Source organism: Pelodiscus sinensis, chromosome 19, assembly GCF_049634645.1.
Source record: "Pelodiscus sinensis isolate JC-2024 chromosome 19, ASM4963464v1, whole genome shotgun sequence".
In the NCBI taxonomy this organism is placed as follows: Eukaryota; Metazoa; Chordata; order Testudines; family Trionychidae; genus Pelodiscus; species Pelodiscus sinensis.
The window spans coordinates 20,608,601-20,627,685 of NC_134729.1; the positions used below are offsets into that span (position 1 = coordinate 20,608,601).

General features: G+C 40.4%; 1 protein-coding gene across 8 annotated transcripts in view; it reads right to left on the reverse strand.

Annotated features, from left to right (window-relative positions):
- ARHGEF18 (Rho/Rac guanine nucleotide exchange factor 18) overlaps window positions 1-19,085 on the reverse strand; it is a 95,909-nt gene that overhangs the window by 28,851 nt on the left and 47,973 nt on the right. For 4 of the 8 annotated variants that reach the window (XM_075902936.1, XM_075902932.1, XM_075902937.1 and 1 more), the window contains 6 exons: window positions 13,980-14,047; window positions 12,278-12,341; window positions 4,641-4,785; window positions 3,708-3,820; window positions 3,397-3,537; window positions 835-1,085 (listed from right to left, as the gene is read on the reverse strand). In XM_075902936.1, coding sequence (XP_075759051.1) covers window positions 835-1,085; window positions 3,397-3,537; window positions 3,708-3,820; window positions 4,641-4,785; window positions 12,278-12,341; window positions 13,980-14,047 — 782 coding nt within the window. The remainder of the gene's footprint in view (window positions 1-834; window positions 1,086-3,396; window positions 3,538-3,707; window positions 3,821-4,640; window positions 4,786-12,277; window positions 12,342-13,979; window positions 14,048-19,085) is intronic. The other 4 variants (XM_075902933.1, XM_075902938.1, XM_075902935.1 and 1 more) reach the window with 3 other exon arrangements.

Genomic DNA, 19,085 nt, shown 5'->3' on the forward strand with positions numbered 1-19,085 from the left:
CAAGGAGAGTGTATACAGTAGCTGAAAACAGGGAAGGCCAGTTGCCGCAAGGTCCTTTATGATTCAAGAGGGTCAGCAACCAACACGGGAGAACTGAGTTCAGGAGTGATATTGGGGTTCTCTCCTGAAGGACATCATTGGCGGGCGGCTTTAATTTTGTAGAGGACAAGAAGCAGACCCATGCTCCCACCCCCCAGCATGCCATGTTGTACATAAATACACAAGGAAAACATTCAACATTTTACACAATTAGGGTGTGTCTACATAGCAAAGTTATTTCCGAATAATGGCTGTTATTCAGAAATATCTATGCGAGCGTCTACACAGCAATTCCGTTATTTCAAAATAATTTCGAAATAACTGACGGCTTATTCCAACTTCTGTAAACCTCATTCTAACGCCTATTCTGAAATAGCTCTTTCAAAATAAGGCGTGTATAGACACTCCATTGCTGCTATTTTGAAATAGGCCCTCGCCAGGGCTATTCTAAGTTATTCCTCCTGGGGCTCTAAATTGAGAGAGCATGTCTACATTAGGGAAGCCTGCCTCGGACTAATTTTGAGGCTTCCCTGCAATGTAGGCATGCTATTTCAAAATAAGCTATTCCGGAATAGCTTATTACGAAATAACTGTGCCGTGTAGACGTAGCCTTAGTGACCAGCTGTGTTTCTGGACACAAAAGACAAACATGGTTTTGGAAAGAGCACTTTAAACCCAGTCTTTTGTCAAGGGCCCACTACTTTCAAACTTTATACAGCCCAACTTTAGCATTACTGTTAAGTGCTTAGAAGTTAAATACAGCATTAGCCAATGTTATTAGAGCTTAGTTCACACCTGTTGTACCAAGAGGTCTCCAATGTTCTGGATAATATAATTCTGGTCACTGCCTTCCTCCAAGGACGCCTTCCGTCGCTCCTTTAATTGGAACAGGAATTGCCCATGCAGCTCCAACAATTCGTCCACACAAGGAAAGATTCTGTTGATGACAGCGTTTGTGAACTGCAACTCCTCTCTCAGTGCTTTGGAGTATACCTTCAGCATGATTTTTAGTGTCCGCACATGATGCATTTCAGTCTGCATGAGCTCTGGAGAGGAAAACACAACATTAGCCGTCATTGAGAAACGTTAGGCAGCAGCCGGCCACGCACCTAGTAGGCGGTGACAAAGCAGCCTTCACAAGCCACTTGCCACAATGCTGGCGCATGTCGCTAGCAAAGCAGACAATGAGGCTATTGTAGTTCACTCCGAATGCATGGCAAGAGAAGCTCACAGATGGTATTATATTGTGTGTTGGATACTGTGACAATTGCCCAGACACCAGAGTGATGGGCATTTTTTCAATTTGTGCATTCCTCAGAGGGAGAGCTTTCCATTAAATTTTGCAGCACCCATCAAAAATCCTTATTTTTACAGATGTCAGGTGGAGACGGACAGGTTCTGTCAAAGCCTATGAGACTTTGAACTACTGTAATCTATATTGTTGGGAGCGGGCCACATCCACCCTGACTGAATTAGCCTCCACTTGATAAGATAACTCCCTTCTTTTCACATGCTAGTATATTTATGCCGGTCTCTATAATTTCCACTCCAATGCATCTGTCAAAGTGGGCCTTTGCTTAGGAAAGCTTATGCCCAAATAAATCTGACAAAGTGGGTCTTTGCCCACGAAAGTTTATGCTCCTACACTTCAGTTAGTCTATAAGGTGCCACAGGATTCCTCGTCGCTTTTGCAGATTCAGACTAACACGGCTACCCCTCTGAGACAAATAAATCTGTTACTCTTTAAGATGCCATAGGACTCCTTGTTGTAAACTAAACATCTCAGGAGAACACAAACCGGAAACATGATACACCCTCCCAGCTAAGCCATCTTATGCCTATGGAAATCTCATTTATGGTACTTTTGGATTTCACTCAAACATGAATAAAGTATGTTTATTTACACCAATATGTACCAAGGACTATAAAGCAATGTAGCAGCATGAGCGCGCTAAAGACTTGATCTTATCGGACTAAAAACGGAATATGCGACAACTCTGAGGAGAGTGCAAATCCGACAGATACATTTTCTAGTGTGTCTAAAACTCTGTTGTCTGTATCACTAAGCAGCTGTAAACATTTTGAAGCATGCAATGCAGAAACAGTCATCAAGATCCCCTGACAGCCTTAATAATCCCTATTCACATAATCCGTAAAGAACTGCAGGATAAAAAAAATATCTTCATTCATCTCTGAGGTGGAATCACAGCTAGCAGTATGAACCAGAAACACTTCCTAAAAGGGTTTCTAGAAGGAGAAATGAAGACTCTATATAATCCAATTAAAAACCACAAAGGGAGTTTGAGGATTATACGTTGTTATTTGGCCATGACAACAGGGCTGACAAGCCTACTCTTGCAAAAGAAATCACAGGATCCTTAAGAACATGAAGTCATAGATTCAGCTTTGAGTCTCATTAGAAGGAGAGTGCCTACAAGTCACACCGATGTGCTTAAAAACACCATTCTGGGGCAGTAGGTCTGCACTGAAGGAAGTTCACTACTCTACTAGGGTACCGACAGTTTCCTCAGAAATCTTCTAACCAAGTACCGTGCTTTAGCATATATAACCCTCACTTGTGTATAACCCACGGTTTTTCTTTGCTGTGTTTAAAAAAAACAAACAAACAAACAAACAAAAAAAAACCTTAGAACCGGCAGGTTATACATGTCTGCGGGTTATCTATAGGCTAATTCACAGTAATTGCACATACTGGGGGGGAACGGAAAGCGCAGCGCAGGCAAGCTGGCTGGCCTGTGGGATGAAAGCCGCACTCGCGCCCAGGCCCTGCGCAGCCGCAGCCAGGCGCAACCCACCCTCTTCCGGGCCGGGGAACGGAGAGCACAGCGCAAACACGCTGGAAGCTTATCAGGCCCTCCCTGCAGCGGAGCGGAACAGACCCAATTCTAATAGGTAAAAATAAACTTGTATACCCCGCAGACATATATACCCCGTGGGGAAGAGGGGCGGGATTTGTAGAAACGTGTATAACCCGCGGGTTATATACGCTAATTTTCGGTAGTGACCAATCTTGACCTGGATTAGATTAGGATATCCCCATATCATGGCCTGAGGTGGTGGCTGAAGATATTGCCTTGCTTTAGAAGTGGAATTCACAGCTTACATTAGCAATCTGAAAACCAAAAGTTGTTGAACAATATCACTGAATCAAAACTCAAGTACGGAGCATGTCTAGGAGCTAAAGAAGGGAAATCTTTACACAATTTTGGCTTCTAAGCATAAGGAAAAACAAGGAAGCAGAAAAATCACTGAATCCTATAATACGATTCAACATAGTAAGAGACTTTTTTTTAAAATAGCAACATTCTGTAAGTGAGAAAAATAAATTGTTCTTACCATAAATGACATCTTGCCTTTTTGTAACTGGTTTCTCTTGCTTCGCCGCATAAGGCGGTTCCACTGTAAGACTCCAAGATTCTGCCTCAAACTCACGAGCATCTGTTTCTATCTCACTTCTCAGAGAGGAAAAGTATGTATCTAGACCAAAAAACACATTTCCACATAACTAAGTGCCAGATTATGCCTTGGTCAGATCCTCCAATAATGTTTATAAACTTAAAAAAGAGTACAAAAAATTAACAGTTTCTCTGCCATGCAATTTGTCAAACACCAGCAGGAAATCCTTAAAAGAGAGAAAAGTTCCATACCTTCCAGAAAAATGGATTCTGTTGTCGAAGGTGCAAGGGAAACAAGATCATCTGATGTCTGCTTAAATTTTATAAATCCTGAATCTGCTTCATCCATTTCTCCTGTGATTGGTCTAAATAGCCAAAAAAAGTTATGCAACTGTGTTACTTTAAAACAGAATGTTAATTTTGAGTGAAAAACATAATTTTCCATATCAAACCGTTTTAACTTGCATTCTTCCTTTATTATGGAGTTAATAAGTGAGAACAAAGACTATTCTGGCTTTTTTACATTAAATAGTCAAATTCAATTTGGTAATAAACAATAAAACTTAATGGATACATTTCCAATTTAATTAGAAGTCCCTTGTTCTCATCTCTTGATCAATTAACTCTTGTACAACTTTTAGTGCTACACCTTAAAAGGCACCAAATTTTCTGCTGATGAGCTGGATAGGTCAATGTATTCCCTATATACAACCAAAACAAACAGCTCCATCAATAAATGAAACACATAGTTGTGGCAAACAAAAATGAGATCATAGCTTTGAAATAGTTCCTTATATTAATCAAGGCATATCTCAATTTAAATAGGATTGTTAAAAAAAAAAAAAAGAGGAAAGGAAACTATTCCTAGGTTTCTACAGACTTAGAGGAAAACAATTTACATGGGCAATAAAGCTTGGACAGAGATACTCAAATGCCACAATCCAAGTTTCACCATAATCTATGGTATTCTCTCTGTAGCAGAAAGAAACTATGGAGACTGTGAATCTTCATAAAGAAACAAACAGCTGTCTGGTCTGGAGAGCATTTCTAAATGCTATTCAGCAGAAAGGATTCATCTACAGCTTGCAGTAAATGCTTGTCCTTAATTTGGAAGGGATTTAGTTCCGTAACTGTTTTTACAAGTCGGAAAAACAAAGTGGCTTAAATGAGAAGCCATTGACTTACCCAAATTTATTAACTGAACCAGCAGTATTCAATGCAGACAGAGAATTTCCTCTGTGTGTGACAGTCATGCCGGGATTCCGAGACAGAACAGGGGTGCCATCCGATCCTAGGAGGGCACTTCGGGGTTGCTCCTTCAGAGAGGCTGCTACAGAGACAAAAAATGAATTGGTGCTCAAAAAATGAGGTGCACACTGTAAATTACCTGATCTCAAACCCCTCTTCTCTGACCGTGGCTGGAGAGCAGACAAAATCTTGGACGTCAAGAGCTCATTGTCCAAAAAGACATTCTCATTCCATTTTCTTGAAAAAGAGCTACAAAAAGACAGCTCTGAAGGAGCTGACATTGTGTTATTTCTACCACTGCTTTTTGAATTTGTATTCCCCATGCTCATAACTGGCTGCCCTAAAATTCAGCACAGTGAAGTGGCTCTACAGAAGCACTGTTTTTATACTACCTTGTGATCCTTCTAGAAATGTAAAGCTGCCACTTAACCTACTATATTGGCTAAATCAGCAGGTCTGAAGTGCAGGAAATTGGTCCCTGCTGTGCCCATTTAGTGTGGAAATTGCAAAGTATGTTCTCCTTTAATAAAGCACCATAATCTACACACAATTATTCACACCCTATTGTACAAAAGCATAGAACGTTTCATGTCAAACAAGAAAAATCTAAGATCACAATAAAATCAACTCTTCTTTTAACAGCTTAAAGCTACACTGTGAGATTTACACACACAGGCTCTGTCTAGACTGCAGGGTTTTTTTGAAAAAAGTAGCCTTTTTTTGAAAAAACTTCACCTGCGTCTAGACTACAGCTGCGTTCTTTCGAAATTAAATTGAAAGAACTCGGCTTTTCTTTCGACGGTAGTATTTCTCATTTCACGAGGAAGAACGCCTTTTTTCGAAAGTGCTCTTTCAATAAAAGGCTTTCTTGAATGCAAACAGGGCTTTTTTGAAAGAGAGCATCCAGACTGCCTAGGTGCTCTCTTTCGAAAAAGCGGCTCACTTTTTCGAAAGAAGAGATTGCAGTCTAGATGCTCTTTTTCGAAAGAAGCTTTTTCGAAAGTATCTTTCGAAAAAGCCTCTTTCGAAAGAGGCTTGCAGTCTAGACGTAGCCATAGAGAGAGATCAGAACTAAACTGAATTTTAGTATTTCAGCTTTTCAATTCTTTTAAAATATCTACACAGACTGAAAACTGGAAAGATATTTAAATCTATAATCACTATTATATTAACCTGTAAGAGGCTTATAAAATAGATATAATTTCTTATTGTTAATGTCTGAAATGTAAACTAGGGAACAGAAAACAAAATACATTCGTTTTCTCTTATTTTCCGTAATGATTTTAGAAGGCACAAGTGGAGAAATCAGCCAGATACACTCTTTAAAACTTCTCATCAGTGATAAATCTGCAGCTGCCCTTCCTTCTAAGTGCTTGTAATTCCCACATAACTGCTCTCCTGATAGAAGTAAAGCTGAAAGAGAGTGGACACCCAGAAAGAAGCCAGAGAACAGGTGGAACACTCATGAAGGGAACTCAAGGCAGGAGCACAGATTCCATCCAATGGGGAGCAAGATGATAACAAGAACAGACATATGGGTAAAGTCTTTTATAAGACAGGGATTATTAAATATAATCACTAATATGTGCATAGAGTGGGTCTTTAATTCCATCTTGCAGGTTTGGTGACATGTATAAATCAGTCTTTTGGTTACTGAAATTACAGGTTGAAACTCTGTAATCTGTATTTCCCTCGTACAGCAACACCCCTGGTCTGGCATCATTGAGATGACCCTATCCGGCCAAGAGCATCGCCAGACTAGGGGATTAAGACAATGGAGCCCTGGACGGCGGCAGGAGCCACTGGGAGAGCACAGAGCCCCCACTGTGGCAGCAGAGCAGCAGGGCAAAAGCAGACCCCCCAGCTGTCAGCAGAGCAGTGGGGAGGTCCCCCTATCTGCCCTGTGGGGAGAGCAGTGTACAGGACAGCTAAGGAGGAAAAACGGAGCCCCTGGTGCAGTGACTTCCCCTGGTCTGGCAAATTCCGTGATTAAGAACCAATCAAGTCGCGAGGGTGCCGGATCAGGGAGGTTCAAGATGTACCAAAACACTGTAATGAAAGTATAGCCTTTATTACTCCAGGCTGAAATTAGTGTTCAGCTAAACAGCTGACAGGACATGTTCTACTTGCTATTCCACTGAAGATACAAATGCCAGAGATCTCCTTTTGGGTACTGTTTTATTGATTTCCACATGAGGTGGGCCAATGGCTACTGAATGCCTCTTTAGAGGAAGAAACTACATGTCTTTAAATACCAAATGAATTCCAATCCTAGGACCCAAACCTACAAACCCTTGATCACAGGGCTTCAGGGGACTCAGTGTGAAAGAGGTGGCAGGATTCACCTTTCGTAGGAAAATGTCCCATTTATTGCAAAAATGTTGGCCAACCAAGCCAGGTGGATTGTTTCAAAAGCCTGATTTCAATTAGCAGGAAGATCATTTTATCGTTATCATGAATGCAACATTTTAATGCTGTGATCACAACAACACGCGAGAATTAAAGACTTTTTCTGTGTCCCGAGGCTCAATGTTTGGAGTTCTCTTATCTAGAGCAAACAGCTGGAACTCTACTTTTCAAGCAAGAGTGGATGTCGCTAGCGGAGATCCATCCATTTGCTAGGATTTAGCAGCAACATGGCAACTGCAAACAGAGCCTCAGTTCGTTCATTCCCGTAACGCATTTGCAACTAAAGCTGTGATCACACCAACAATCAGCCAGGAGAGGCCCCCAAAGTGAAAACCTGTTTGAAATTCAGGTTCTAAAGGAATCAAAGTTGTATCTTCTCAAAAGTCTATTTGAAGACAGTGGTGACCCTTCATTACGTGACAGTGGTTTTGACTTTGTGCACTGTGCAAGACAAGGCTTCTCTTCTGCAAGGCAAGGCTTCTCACTTGTGTCCTGATGATGCCACTTTGAACCTTTAAAATACATCATTGCAAGCAATGTCCATCTCTGTATGATTTCTACACAAAAAAGGTGATGTAATTAGATCCCTACTCACAGTGATACTGTCCACATTCTATACATGAGCACATGATGAGACTTTGCATCTCATAATGTCAAAACCCAGAGACCCAGATATACAGAGAAAGAAGCAAATTCCATTTTTTTACAGTCCATCTTACCAATTAAAGTAAGCCTTTAATAGCATCTGTTTGGGGCCTCCCAACAATCTTGTTTAAACAAAATTTCAGAAAGGGCAATCAATCCATTACAAAGGACTGCAAAAAAAGAAGCAATCATTGAAGAGACTTTATATATTTTAATAAATGCACAGCCATTGCTCCAGATAGTGTACAAGAACTAAAGGGGCTTTCAACTTAAAAAAAAAATCCAAACATGCACTTTTTTAAGGAGTCTGCTACATATAAAAATCTGCTGGTTTTATATGTAGCCCCCTAAGATAACTATCACCGAAAGATTAGACAATAACAGTTATTTTTATTTTTCCCAATTTGTTAATGCTGCCTAGAGGAAGCATTTTGCATATAGTCAACTTTGACAATGTTGTCTCTGCTCCATATGTGAAGTGGATCAGCCCCCAGTTTGCATGGGTCATTCACACAACTGGGGACAGAAAAGCATTTTAAAGTTTAGCAAAGTGTGATAGTAGAGCCACAGACACTGGTAGGTGTAGGTTCTGAAATTGCTTTTAACCTTTGTTGTGTTAACCGACTATATTACAACTTAACTGGGACCCTTTAAATAAGAACAATTCAAAATAAGCCACCGAGTTAAAACCATACAGATGCATAGTATTCACACTCTCCCCCGCCAAGTACAACACAACATCCACACACATTTGACCAACAAGTTAAAGCCTATTCCTTATCAAAAGCCTGGAGCAGTGACCGGCTTTGCACTATCCGACCAGCTAACAAATCTAGACTCCAATGACGTAGGGAGGGAGTTCCAAAGTCAGACATCCTTCCCACAACACTGCTTCCACCCCCCCCCCCCTTTTTTTCCTGAAAAACAGGAGTTAGACGTGCTAGGTGCTTGACCACAAATACAGCAGTTTCAGAGGGGTAGCCGAGTTAGTCTATAACTGGAAAAAACTTAAACAACGAATAGTGTAGCAGCACCTTAAAGACTAACAAAACATGTAGATGGTATGAGCTTTTATGGGAAGAGATGCAGCCTTCTAGTCCCAAACCGCTTAAGGCTTTAACTGTGTGTCAAACCCAACACCTTGAACACCACCTGGCAGCCAGAAGACAGTTACTGTGTATTACAGAATAGTGATAGACATGTAGCCGTGTTAGTCTGGTGTAGCTGAAACAAAACACAGGACTATGTAGCACTTTAAAGACTAACAAGATGGTTTATTAGATGATGAGCTTTAGTGGGCCAGACCCACTTCCTCAGATCAAACGTGGTGCTGCATGTTCCCAGAGTGAAACCCTGTTTAACAGAAGTCTTTAGTGGCTCTATTAACTTCAGCTTCCTTGCAGTCTCATGGTACAGCCTCACACCGAATGCCTATTGTCATCACCATGACATGAGACTCAGGTATAGATAACTGAGGCAAGGTCCATATCTGACAAAGTAACTTGAGCAACCAGGGACTCCCTCTTTTATAAAACCTTGAACTTGCAAACCTCCAATACCGGTTGCTGCCTCCACTGGATGGACGTCATCTTCATTAATGTTCCTGGTTGGTTCCCACATCCTATCAATATTACCTCAGCAAGCCTCATCCATTTCCCACTCTCAGGCACCAAATCACTCATTGCACTGTACCTGCCAAGTCTGACATGTAAGAAACACAGATCCATGGACAATGTAGCTTCTATCTCCCCCTCCCTGCTGCACACATAGAAGGAATATAAAACAGACCCCAATAGTGCCCTGCCTCCGGGTAAAAGAGAAACTACCCAAAAGTGCTCTCTGCAGCCTATCATGAAGAAAGCAAAGAAAGCACCTCTGAGGCAAGGTCCATATCTGACAAAGTCAGATGCACATGACCGAGCGCCCTCAGCTTCCGCTACTACCTGAGCAACCAGGGACTCCCTCTTTTATAAAACCTTGAACTTGCAAACCTCCAATACCGGTTGCTGCCTCCAGCAAGGACAGATGTGTCGCTGAAGCCTGGTTGTGAGTTGCGGCAAAAGCAGCTGACAGACCCAAAAGAATCACCCATTGACAAGAGAAAAATCTCTGTCAATGGAACCAAGTCTGAAACCTGGCCCCTTCCTAAGGAAACTAGTCTCCTTCCTAAGTCTGAAGCCTGACTGATTTCTACTGCCCAGTCAGAAGCCAGAGCCACCAGAAAAGGAAGACTGGATGGATACCAGCCTCACTGACAACACCAGCCTCAATGAAGCTTCTTGAGCAGAGGTCTCATAATAGGTTCCTTGAAGGCAGCTAGCATCAATTCTCCAGTATTCCCCTGCTTGCATTCACCAGACAGGAATGGTTCAGTTCCCAAATCCCTTGCTTAAAAGTGAATTTCTTCTTTCTATTGAAGCATTAGCTTCAGTCCTTTTAAAAGACTTAGAAGAAGAAGGGTGCTAAAAAACTCTCTCATGAAAGTACAATATATCCACCACCTCCTAAACTAACAATATTTCAGATATGAAGCCAATACCACACTTGACAGGCCTACAATTTGGGAAAGAGAGGTTGCAAAATAAACAAACAAACAAACAAATAAATAAATATATATATATTTTTGGTAGGCCACTAACCCATCAGGCTAGAAGCAAATTTGTTGACCAAGTACATAACATTTTCATATCTAAGCCAATCTCCTTGAAACTTCAGACTGCAATTTTACTAGCGCATGGTGGGAGAGGTAGAACCTTTAAAAAAACTAGAGAATTAAAGAGGCTGATATAGCCTTTCAGAGCCATCAGCCACCTTTCAAAAAATCCTTCACTATGTGTTTATAAGACGCCCAACAGCTTTTATCTTTTCACTACCAAAACAAGCGGAATATACAAAAAATATTCCTAAATGTCAATAAGGCCAAACCAACATTGGGGCCTTCAATGCTGCATCTTAGGACCGCCTCTTGAAATTACTTCCTTTTAAAGAAATACCCAGCTAGATATAATTTACTATTTTAATACAGATTATACGATGAGTAAATACATTTACTGCCCATACCTAGTCTTTTCAATTTCTTGGCCCTTCTACTTTCAAACATGTTTCCATTTTTCAGTCTACCTTGCAGAGTCTGCAATAAAGGTCATTTTCTGAGTTCAATTAGCACTGTCTATACACTGCTGAGAGTCATTGATTGCTGTTAGCTCAGCACACCAGACCAAACTACATACAGCAGAGCTGTTCCAACCGCAAGACCTAGGATTTCACTTTTTCCATTTTCATTATTTCCTATGTTTCCTATTTTAGTCTCTAAACCTTCCTACAAGCCGACAAAACAACAAAAGCAATTACCTATCTTATTCTAACAATTAATCCCTTTGTGAGGTCACCACAGTAAAAGTTTAAAAAAAAACCCCTTAAAATGCAAATTTGCTACCCCCTACCATACACACTGACACTCCAGATAACAGACTTCCTCATCTACAATGTGCTTTGAGTAACACAACTGAACAGAGACCAATGTGACCAGGCAAAGAGACTAGTTTTGCCCTTGCTCTGCTCAACCCAGTGATCTTACAACCAGAGATATCTCCTTCTCCTCTTAATACACACCTGTCAATTCCTACCACCTAAAATTGTACTTACGCATGCACAGTGCTGGCTGGACTATGATCTCAGTCACATGGGCATAAACCCAAACAGATCCAACTCTGACCTACTAGATGGAGAACACCCTGTTAATATTTTATGTAATCACTGAGAAGAACAGCTGTGCTTTGAAATAAACATCAGCATCCAAAATTTTAGAAAAATTCAAAGCAAAGGTGCAGAATCCTACAGTCTGTTTGATAAGAGCAAGCTCTGCAACAGTGAAAATGCCCATTTGGAGGAATCTAAACAACCTCAGCACAGCTTCACGACCACAGCTGTGGCGGGGAATAAAAGTGATTTGTCTATTGGGGCCTGAAAACAGGCATGTATTTTCCATGGCAATAGAAAAAGCTATTTCAGAGCTTATGCTTCAAAATAACTGCTCTTTTCAAATATTTTTCCCCAATCCTTTTTTTCCCCCAAATTTATTTCAACAAAGTATATATTTGATAGCTAATGCCCACTTGTCTCACAGACTGCTAGCAAGCACCAGTTGCAGGCAAGTTTTAATAGACAATTATGAAAATCTGATGTAAAATGAAGGTTCCAGTTCACAGTTCTAGTCTTTTCAGAAGCCAGAGAATAGGCAATCAATGAGAAACTAGCTTATTGATCCTTCTTCACTGTGATATTTTGAGGTTACACAGCAAGAAAGTATAAAAAAAAGAATAAAAATACAAGCAGGTAAAAACACACAGGAGACTTCTACATGCTTCTAGCTCATTCTCAGTGGAGATAAATGAAATCATATTATTGAAAGAGACCTTTTCTAACCTTCAGTAATACTATGTCTATTGTTTCTAAAACAAAGAAAAAAGTATAAAAACTCAGACAAGCCTTGAGCACAGAAATAATTTTTTGGTACCAACCTGGGTAAAAGCACTGAGGTGAACTTTGAGGGGATCCAGGAGGTCTGTGTTGCAAATCCTTCTGCTATAGGAGAAAAAAAATATGTTTTTTCTTAAAGTGTGCCCTTAAGTACACAGATGATAGCACCATTTCACAGTAAACTATATTTTCAACTATATGAATTACAGATTACAAGTGGATTCCTACACTTGAACTAGGAAACCAAAAGCTTTTTTAAAAAAAAAGTTCTTAAATTTTTTTACATTCAAAAACAACTCACTGTATCTAGATTTAAAGATTACAAATAAATGGCAAGAATGCTTTGCAGAATATAAGCAAGACTAAGTCTTGCCTACATCAGAAAGCTGTACAGTTTAAAGGTGTGATTTTAAATAGCTTTAGTTAAATCACATAAACTCATGTGTGGACACTTATTTCAGGTTAAGGTATCTTATTTTGGTTTATTTAAAACCAATTCCTAATGGAATTAAGCTGGTTTAAACCAAAAGAAGAGTATCTGCTTTGTGAAGGTTTGATTAAAGCACTTTAAATCACAGATTTAGATACATCAGTGCAACTCTCCCATACAGAAAAGTCCTCATTCATATGATATGGCAATGTCCAAAGGTCAGTATGTTAAAAATCAAGATGTCAATATACTGGAAAAATTAATAATACCCATTGGGGTTTCATTGCATTTCATTATTTATTTTGTCTTCTGTTCTATTTCAGCCTACTTCTTTCCTTTCTCTTGCCCTAGAGTTGATTTGTGGGAGCCTGATTACATATTAGAGTTTGTAGAAAGCTGTATCTGCACAATAGAGTTTGCATGTTAAGAAAACAGACTGATGTGAAAGTTTAATACAATAATACTGCCCTTTGGACTGGGCTGAAAAATTGGTTCCTTTCTCCCTTAAATGCCAAGACGTGAGCTGTTCTGTGCCCTCTGTTCTTCCCCATATTACACCCTGCACTGCTATTGGTCTCAGAAGTCAATAGTTGCACATGGGGGGGGACCCAAAATTTGAATGCAAGTCTCAATAGATAAGTAAAGGAGGAAATGATATTCAAATACCATGTTTTAAAACATGAACATTCTAAACATTTTACAGATGCGTATTGATTATGATCACACTGTAAACTTATACGGAATCCTTTGATACAGATAAGAAATGAACTTCTTGGCAGGAAGTCAAGGCACTGAGCCATGGGTTGGAAAGATTCAGAAGTTTTACAGTTTAGAACATGAAACCACCATTTCTCCAGTGCTCAGATTATAATTAGCATGTAACTGTTCTGATTCAACTCCCTCCTCTCATGCAAGCCTCCTCGAGCATGGACCAAGAATGCTGTGTGCCTATCTATTCCTTGCAGTGGCATTAAAGAACAGGTGTACCCAATTTTAGAATATGCATCATTTGCTTTTAAAGAGACAACATGTTTCAGCAACAAACAATGGGTTTAAGAGCCAGGAATTCTTGACATGTACTTGTTTCATAACCTTAGGTAATTGTGCCTGACTCAGTTTCCCCTGCACATACACAAACGATTAAGGGATACTCACTGGACCAATTAGTAACTATTCAGAGATTTGAATATGCAAGTTCAGCTTCTCAGCTGATGTAAATAAGAGTAGTTCCACTGAATTCAATACATTATCTATGTGCTCACATAAATGTTATTACTCCTAGCTTATAAGGGACAAGAAATTATAAAACCTACCTTGGGTCTGGTACTGCTGCATTCAGCCAATAAGGTCTTGCAGTTCTTGTGGACGTTCACTGCACAGTCTGAAATGTACAAAATATTTAAATTATTCTTACCATACCCATTTAGACAGAGAGAAAACTGATTTCTGAGATTTGAAAGGATCAGAAAATAACCCCAGATATTTCGGAACACTCATTGTGCAATTTTGACTCCTGGTGTTATAGCAAAATGCTCAACCTTGTAAGAATGAAGACAAGACCCATTATTTAAAAAGCTAATATCAACAGGCTGTATTGGATATGAAGGGAAACCATTACCAGCGTACTTTGGGGGCAATTCCAGATGGCAACCTAAGGCAGGAGTAGTACCACATAAACGTCTTTTGTTCCAACCCTAACACAACAGGATGAATATAGCAGATTCATAGTGTAACCTATTGGCACAGAGTAATAGTCTTCATTTGTGTGATCTCCTAATGCCAATATGAAATCTCCTACAAAAGTGCAATTAATTGCTCCATGTTTCTACAGTATTTCTACCTTTCATATCACAAGTAGGGATGTAAATGGGTGACATATTAACCAGCCTGCACTCTGGCCAGGCCCAGCCCACTGTGCCATGGGCAGGGTCCTGCTTAACTGATTAAACAGGATTTTACATTGCGCACGATCCTGGAAGTGTTGGCAGTGCTGCTAGACAATATTGACCTTCTGTAGTTCAACAAATTCTTTGGTTCAGCACTGGTCAGGTCCCAGAGGTGCTGGATTAGAGAAATTCAATCTGTAATGAAATTTTTTCAGTGCCTGTCAAAATCCAGCAGCTCCGGAACCACCTCCAACAGTTTAGGATTCAGCTAATGTTTATTTAAGGTGTATGCAGCTACTGGTAGAAACTAATTTCCAAACCAACATAAAGGAGTGCTTTTTTTTGGACAACACATTGATGTCCTCCAGAGAGGTTGGCAGGTTAGGCTGACCCACAGTATCTGACACGTCACCGAACCTTTAAGACAAATTGAACCTGCCAATACATTCCCTCCCACAACAAGTAATACAAGACTGACAGGCAGATACAAGAATGTCCAATAATTACTACAGGCTCCTGTGTGAAGCTATGACTCACCAGGCACAATGAGTGGGCATGACCCTGCCACCAGACTATAAATACATTGTTTTGTAAAACTACTCTTAAATGGTCATATGGAAATCAGTTGTGGCCAGGGTGGAATGATTTAAATCACAAAAAAAATAAGTGATTTAAATCCAATTTCCCACTGATACTACTTCACTTATTTCTTCGAACAATAGTGCAAATTTGATCACAAAAACATGTTACTGTACAGTTCAATACAGCATTTTACATCATCTAAGAGAGCACATTCTATATAATTTTTAAAAATATTTTGATTTTTATTAATTTAGGAAATAGTACCTAATACTCATTACCTATATATCAAGCTGCAGATGTAGGAGCAGTACATTAGAAATGGTAAGAACTAAATCACACAAACACAATAGCACTTATTTTAGTAAACTAAATCTTAAATATTCCATAAATGTTCACACTTGCAATTGAAGAAATTTCCTGAGTTGCTGGCTGATGGCTATCCTTTAACTTTTTTTTTTAATTTTCAAATGTTTTTAATGCTAACAGACAAGTGCTCAGAACACTAAATGTACAGTGTTCTTAAAACATCTACAACTAGCTCTCATCTTCCCTACTTCCCCTGACATTTTGATGTAGATCTGATTCCAAGTTACCAAAAAAGCTAAAACTGGATGTACTTAAAGTGCACTTAATTTTGGAGTAAGCCCCACTGAAAAAAAAAAGATGGGATCTCTTTAGGAAAGCTGAGTTATGCTGAAGTAAAATAGGGAATAGATTTATGGCATCACCATTATGGTCTGTGACCATGAGAGACACAAGTATTATGTAATATATTTTTTTAAAAAGAGTGGCAACTGACAACTCTAAATTTCTCTTACTGCAGTTTTCCGTACTGTATAATTGGGTGATTAATTAGTTACCTAGATTTAGAATCTAACAAGCCATAAAGATTAACTTAGCTAAACGTTTTTTCCCCTAGCATCACCCAACATCGCAAAAGGCTTGGGAATTTGCTTGTAAGATCACACTTTTATACTAAAAGGCATAGAGAGAGTCCTGAAAATGATGCATTTCAAAGTTGATCCATATTGTTCTTCAGAGACATCTCCATCTTCATCCACATGATTTTCTCCCAATAAGCACTTTTCCTTATGATGTTTCATTCTTGCAGCTAGGCCCTGCATCACCTTGCTCAGCTTATACTTGACATGTTTTCCTTTTTCACTCAGGAAATGAACTTCAAAATATTCCCAGATAGGCTCTCTTTTACATCCAAAACCTATGAAAGGTTTTCTGTGGCAAAACTATAGGGAATATAGGAAGCTGTGTACAGGCAGTCCCCAGGTTACATGGATCCGACTTACATCGGATCCCTACTTACAAACGGGGTGAGGCAATCCCGCACTAGCTGCTTCCCCCCAGCAGACCAAGGAGACACGAAGCTAGCGCCCCCACAGCAGACCAGGGAGATGCGGAGCGGCTTTTCTCAGCAGACACCTCAGCTTGAGAATAGAGGACTGAGGGAAGTGAGGTGTGGGAGAATAAAACTGAGCTCTGGAGAAATGTTTGGCTAGAGTTTCCCCTACAATATGTACCAGTTCCGACTTACATACAAATTCAACTTAAGAACAAACCTACAGTCCCTATCTTGTACGTAACCCGGGGACTGCCTGTACATGCTGAATAATGACTTCCCTTTTCATTTCCAGACCACTTCAACGTTGCTTACTATGCTGCCTCAATCCTTTCTAATATATCGTGTGTCTGTCTTTACACCAGCGGTCCCCAACGTGGTGCCTGCAGGTGTCATGGCACCCGCCAGGGCATTTATGTGCGACCGCCTAGTGACCAGGGCCAGCCCGAGCCATTCTTGCAGCTCCCACCCCCAGGCTCCCAGCAGCCCCAAAAGGTTGGGGACCAATGCTTCTGACAATGTCTTAACTAATTCTGCCGTGCTTCGCCCAGGTTCACCACCACATAAGCACAGAACAAAAAAAATCCGATCCAGCCTGTATCTGTCTTTGCCCATGTTAGTCTGCTGAAAAACAGAAATGGAAAGCCCAGAACTTTCAAGAAGCAAGAGCTGGTTACTAGGCTGGAGAGACTAGAGCCATTAATTCATTTTTATGAGACTGTAAGTATATGCATAGCATGTTTGTGATAAGAAATTCAATATTTTATTGTTTTTTTTTCCCAGAGAAAAAAATCTGATTTAAAGAAAAAAAATCCAATTTTTAAATTAAAAAAAATCATTTTTCTCTACCCCAGTTCTGGCTAACATCTAGGTATACTGTCATTAGGTTGAATCCTGATAGTTGACTGCTAATAGTCTCAATGTGGTTCTAGAACATTTGTTTTTAAAATTAGACAGAGAAAGACTGAAGAGATCCTTGAAGCAAGATCTTCTTACTATATATTTTAGAAATGTGAGTCCATTTGTCCGTCTGTGAGTCCATCTGTTCAAAAACTCCTCCTAAACTGTAAGAGCTAGGGCCACCAAATGTGGTAGGCAGCTTCCTCTTATCATAACTTAAAGTAAGGCCAGGGTTTGGTTTTGCCAGGACAATGGGATATGCCTGGAATTGGATTGTTTCTCATAAAATGGAAAGGGAAGAGTCTGACAAGAGGTGCAGCTGTACTACAGAATGACCACACTGGGGCAGCAAGGAGCCAGAATAACCAGGGCTCGACAAATAATGCAATCTACTCATTCGTGGAGAGTAGATTGCAACCCGGAAGAGCCGGGTTTGGGCAATCTGCGCATGCGCAGATTGCCGGATAGCGCAGCTGGCGAGTGGGGCTCACTGCGGTTCGGCGAGCCCTGAGAATAACTATAATGCCACTGGGCCAGCAGGGGTAGAAAGAGGGACAGCTGCCTACATACAGGGATATGAATAAGTGACCAGTTACCCGGTAAACATCACTCTTTCCGGGTGATGCTTACCAGGTACTGGTTAACTGGTACCTGGGAGCAGCCCCTCACTGGCCCCCCATGCAGGAGACTCCCAGCTGCTGTTGCCGGCCCCATTGCACTTGGGGAGGGGCGGAGGCAGGATCCTGATTAATTGGTTAACCTAAGGTTTAACCAGTTAACTGATTAACTAGTATTTTATATCCTTATTACTCTATATTTCAGAGTGTTTGTCTGTTTGTGTGGGGGTTTTTGTCTGTCTGTCCTCCAAGCTGGGGGACATGCACCCCTCCCCTGACTGTGCCCATGGCAGATGCAGCAGCGATGGAAAGGTGCTTCTCACCGGGCCTCAAACTGCTGCGGTGAGAGAGGGCTGGGGTTGTCCTCTCACCCGGGGTTGTCCTCTCACCCAGGGCTGCCTGTATACTGAATCCCTCATCTCCAGCCCCAACCCAGAACAATGATTTAAATGAAGAAAAACAAAACTTATTTGAGTTAAGGACCTGAGCAACGCCAGGTAAATCTTTCAGTTTAGTTATAAGATTTGGCAATCTCGGTCACTGTTTGCAAAGGCACAGAGTTTGCCTAAGGATATACTCACTGCCTAATGGATTTGGCCTGACAGAAATGAACTGCAAACCAAATACCTTTCCTTTGACATTCACGATTGCTTTGCTGTCAGACATGCTTTGATTCTTCAGAGACCAAAAATAAACCTTTTCCATATGAAAAACAAGATTTCTCTAACTTGAGTCTACAGGAAATGCCATGCAGTTCTTGATGAATGTGCTCTTGAAGGACTAACAATAAAGGTATTTATTTAAAGCTATGCCTTAAAACACTAATTTGCTGTAAACTCCATTAGGATTCACAGCACAAACAGAATTAAATCACAAATTGTGCTTAAATCCCAACACCACAGTATCCGGCATCTGTACTAAATACACACTATCACATGCTTATGGAAACTAAATTGCTATGTAAGATTGATGAATTATAAACAATTTGATGCATTCGTAGCCCAAGGTAACTGAATAGACCTGAAGATACGCAATCAGTTTCTTTTAGTAATACTGACAGAACATGCCAGAAAATTGTCT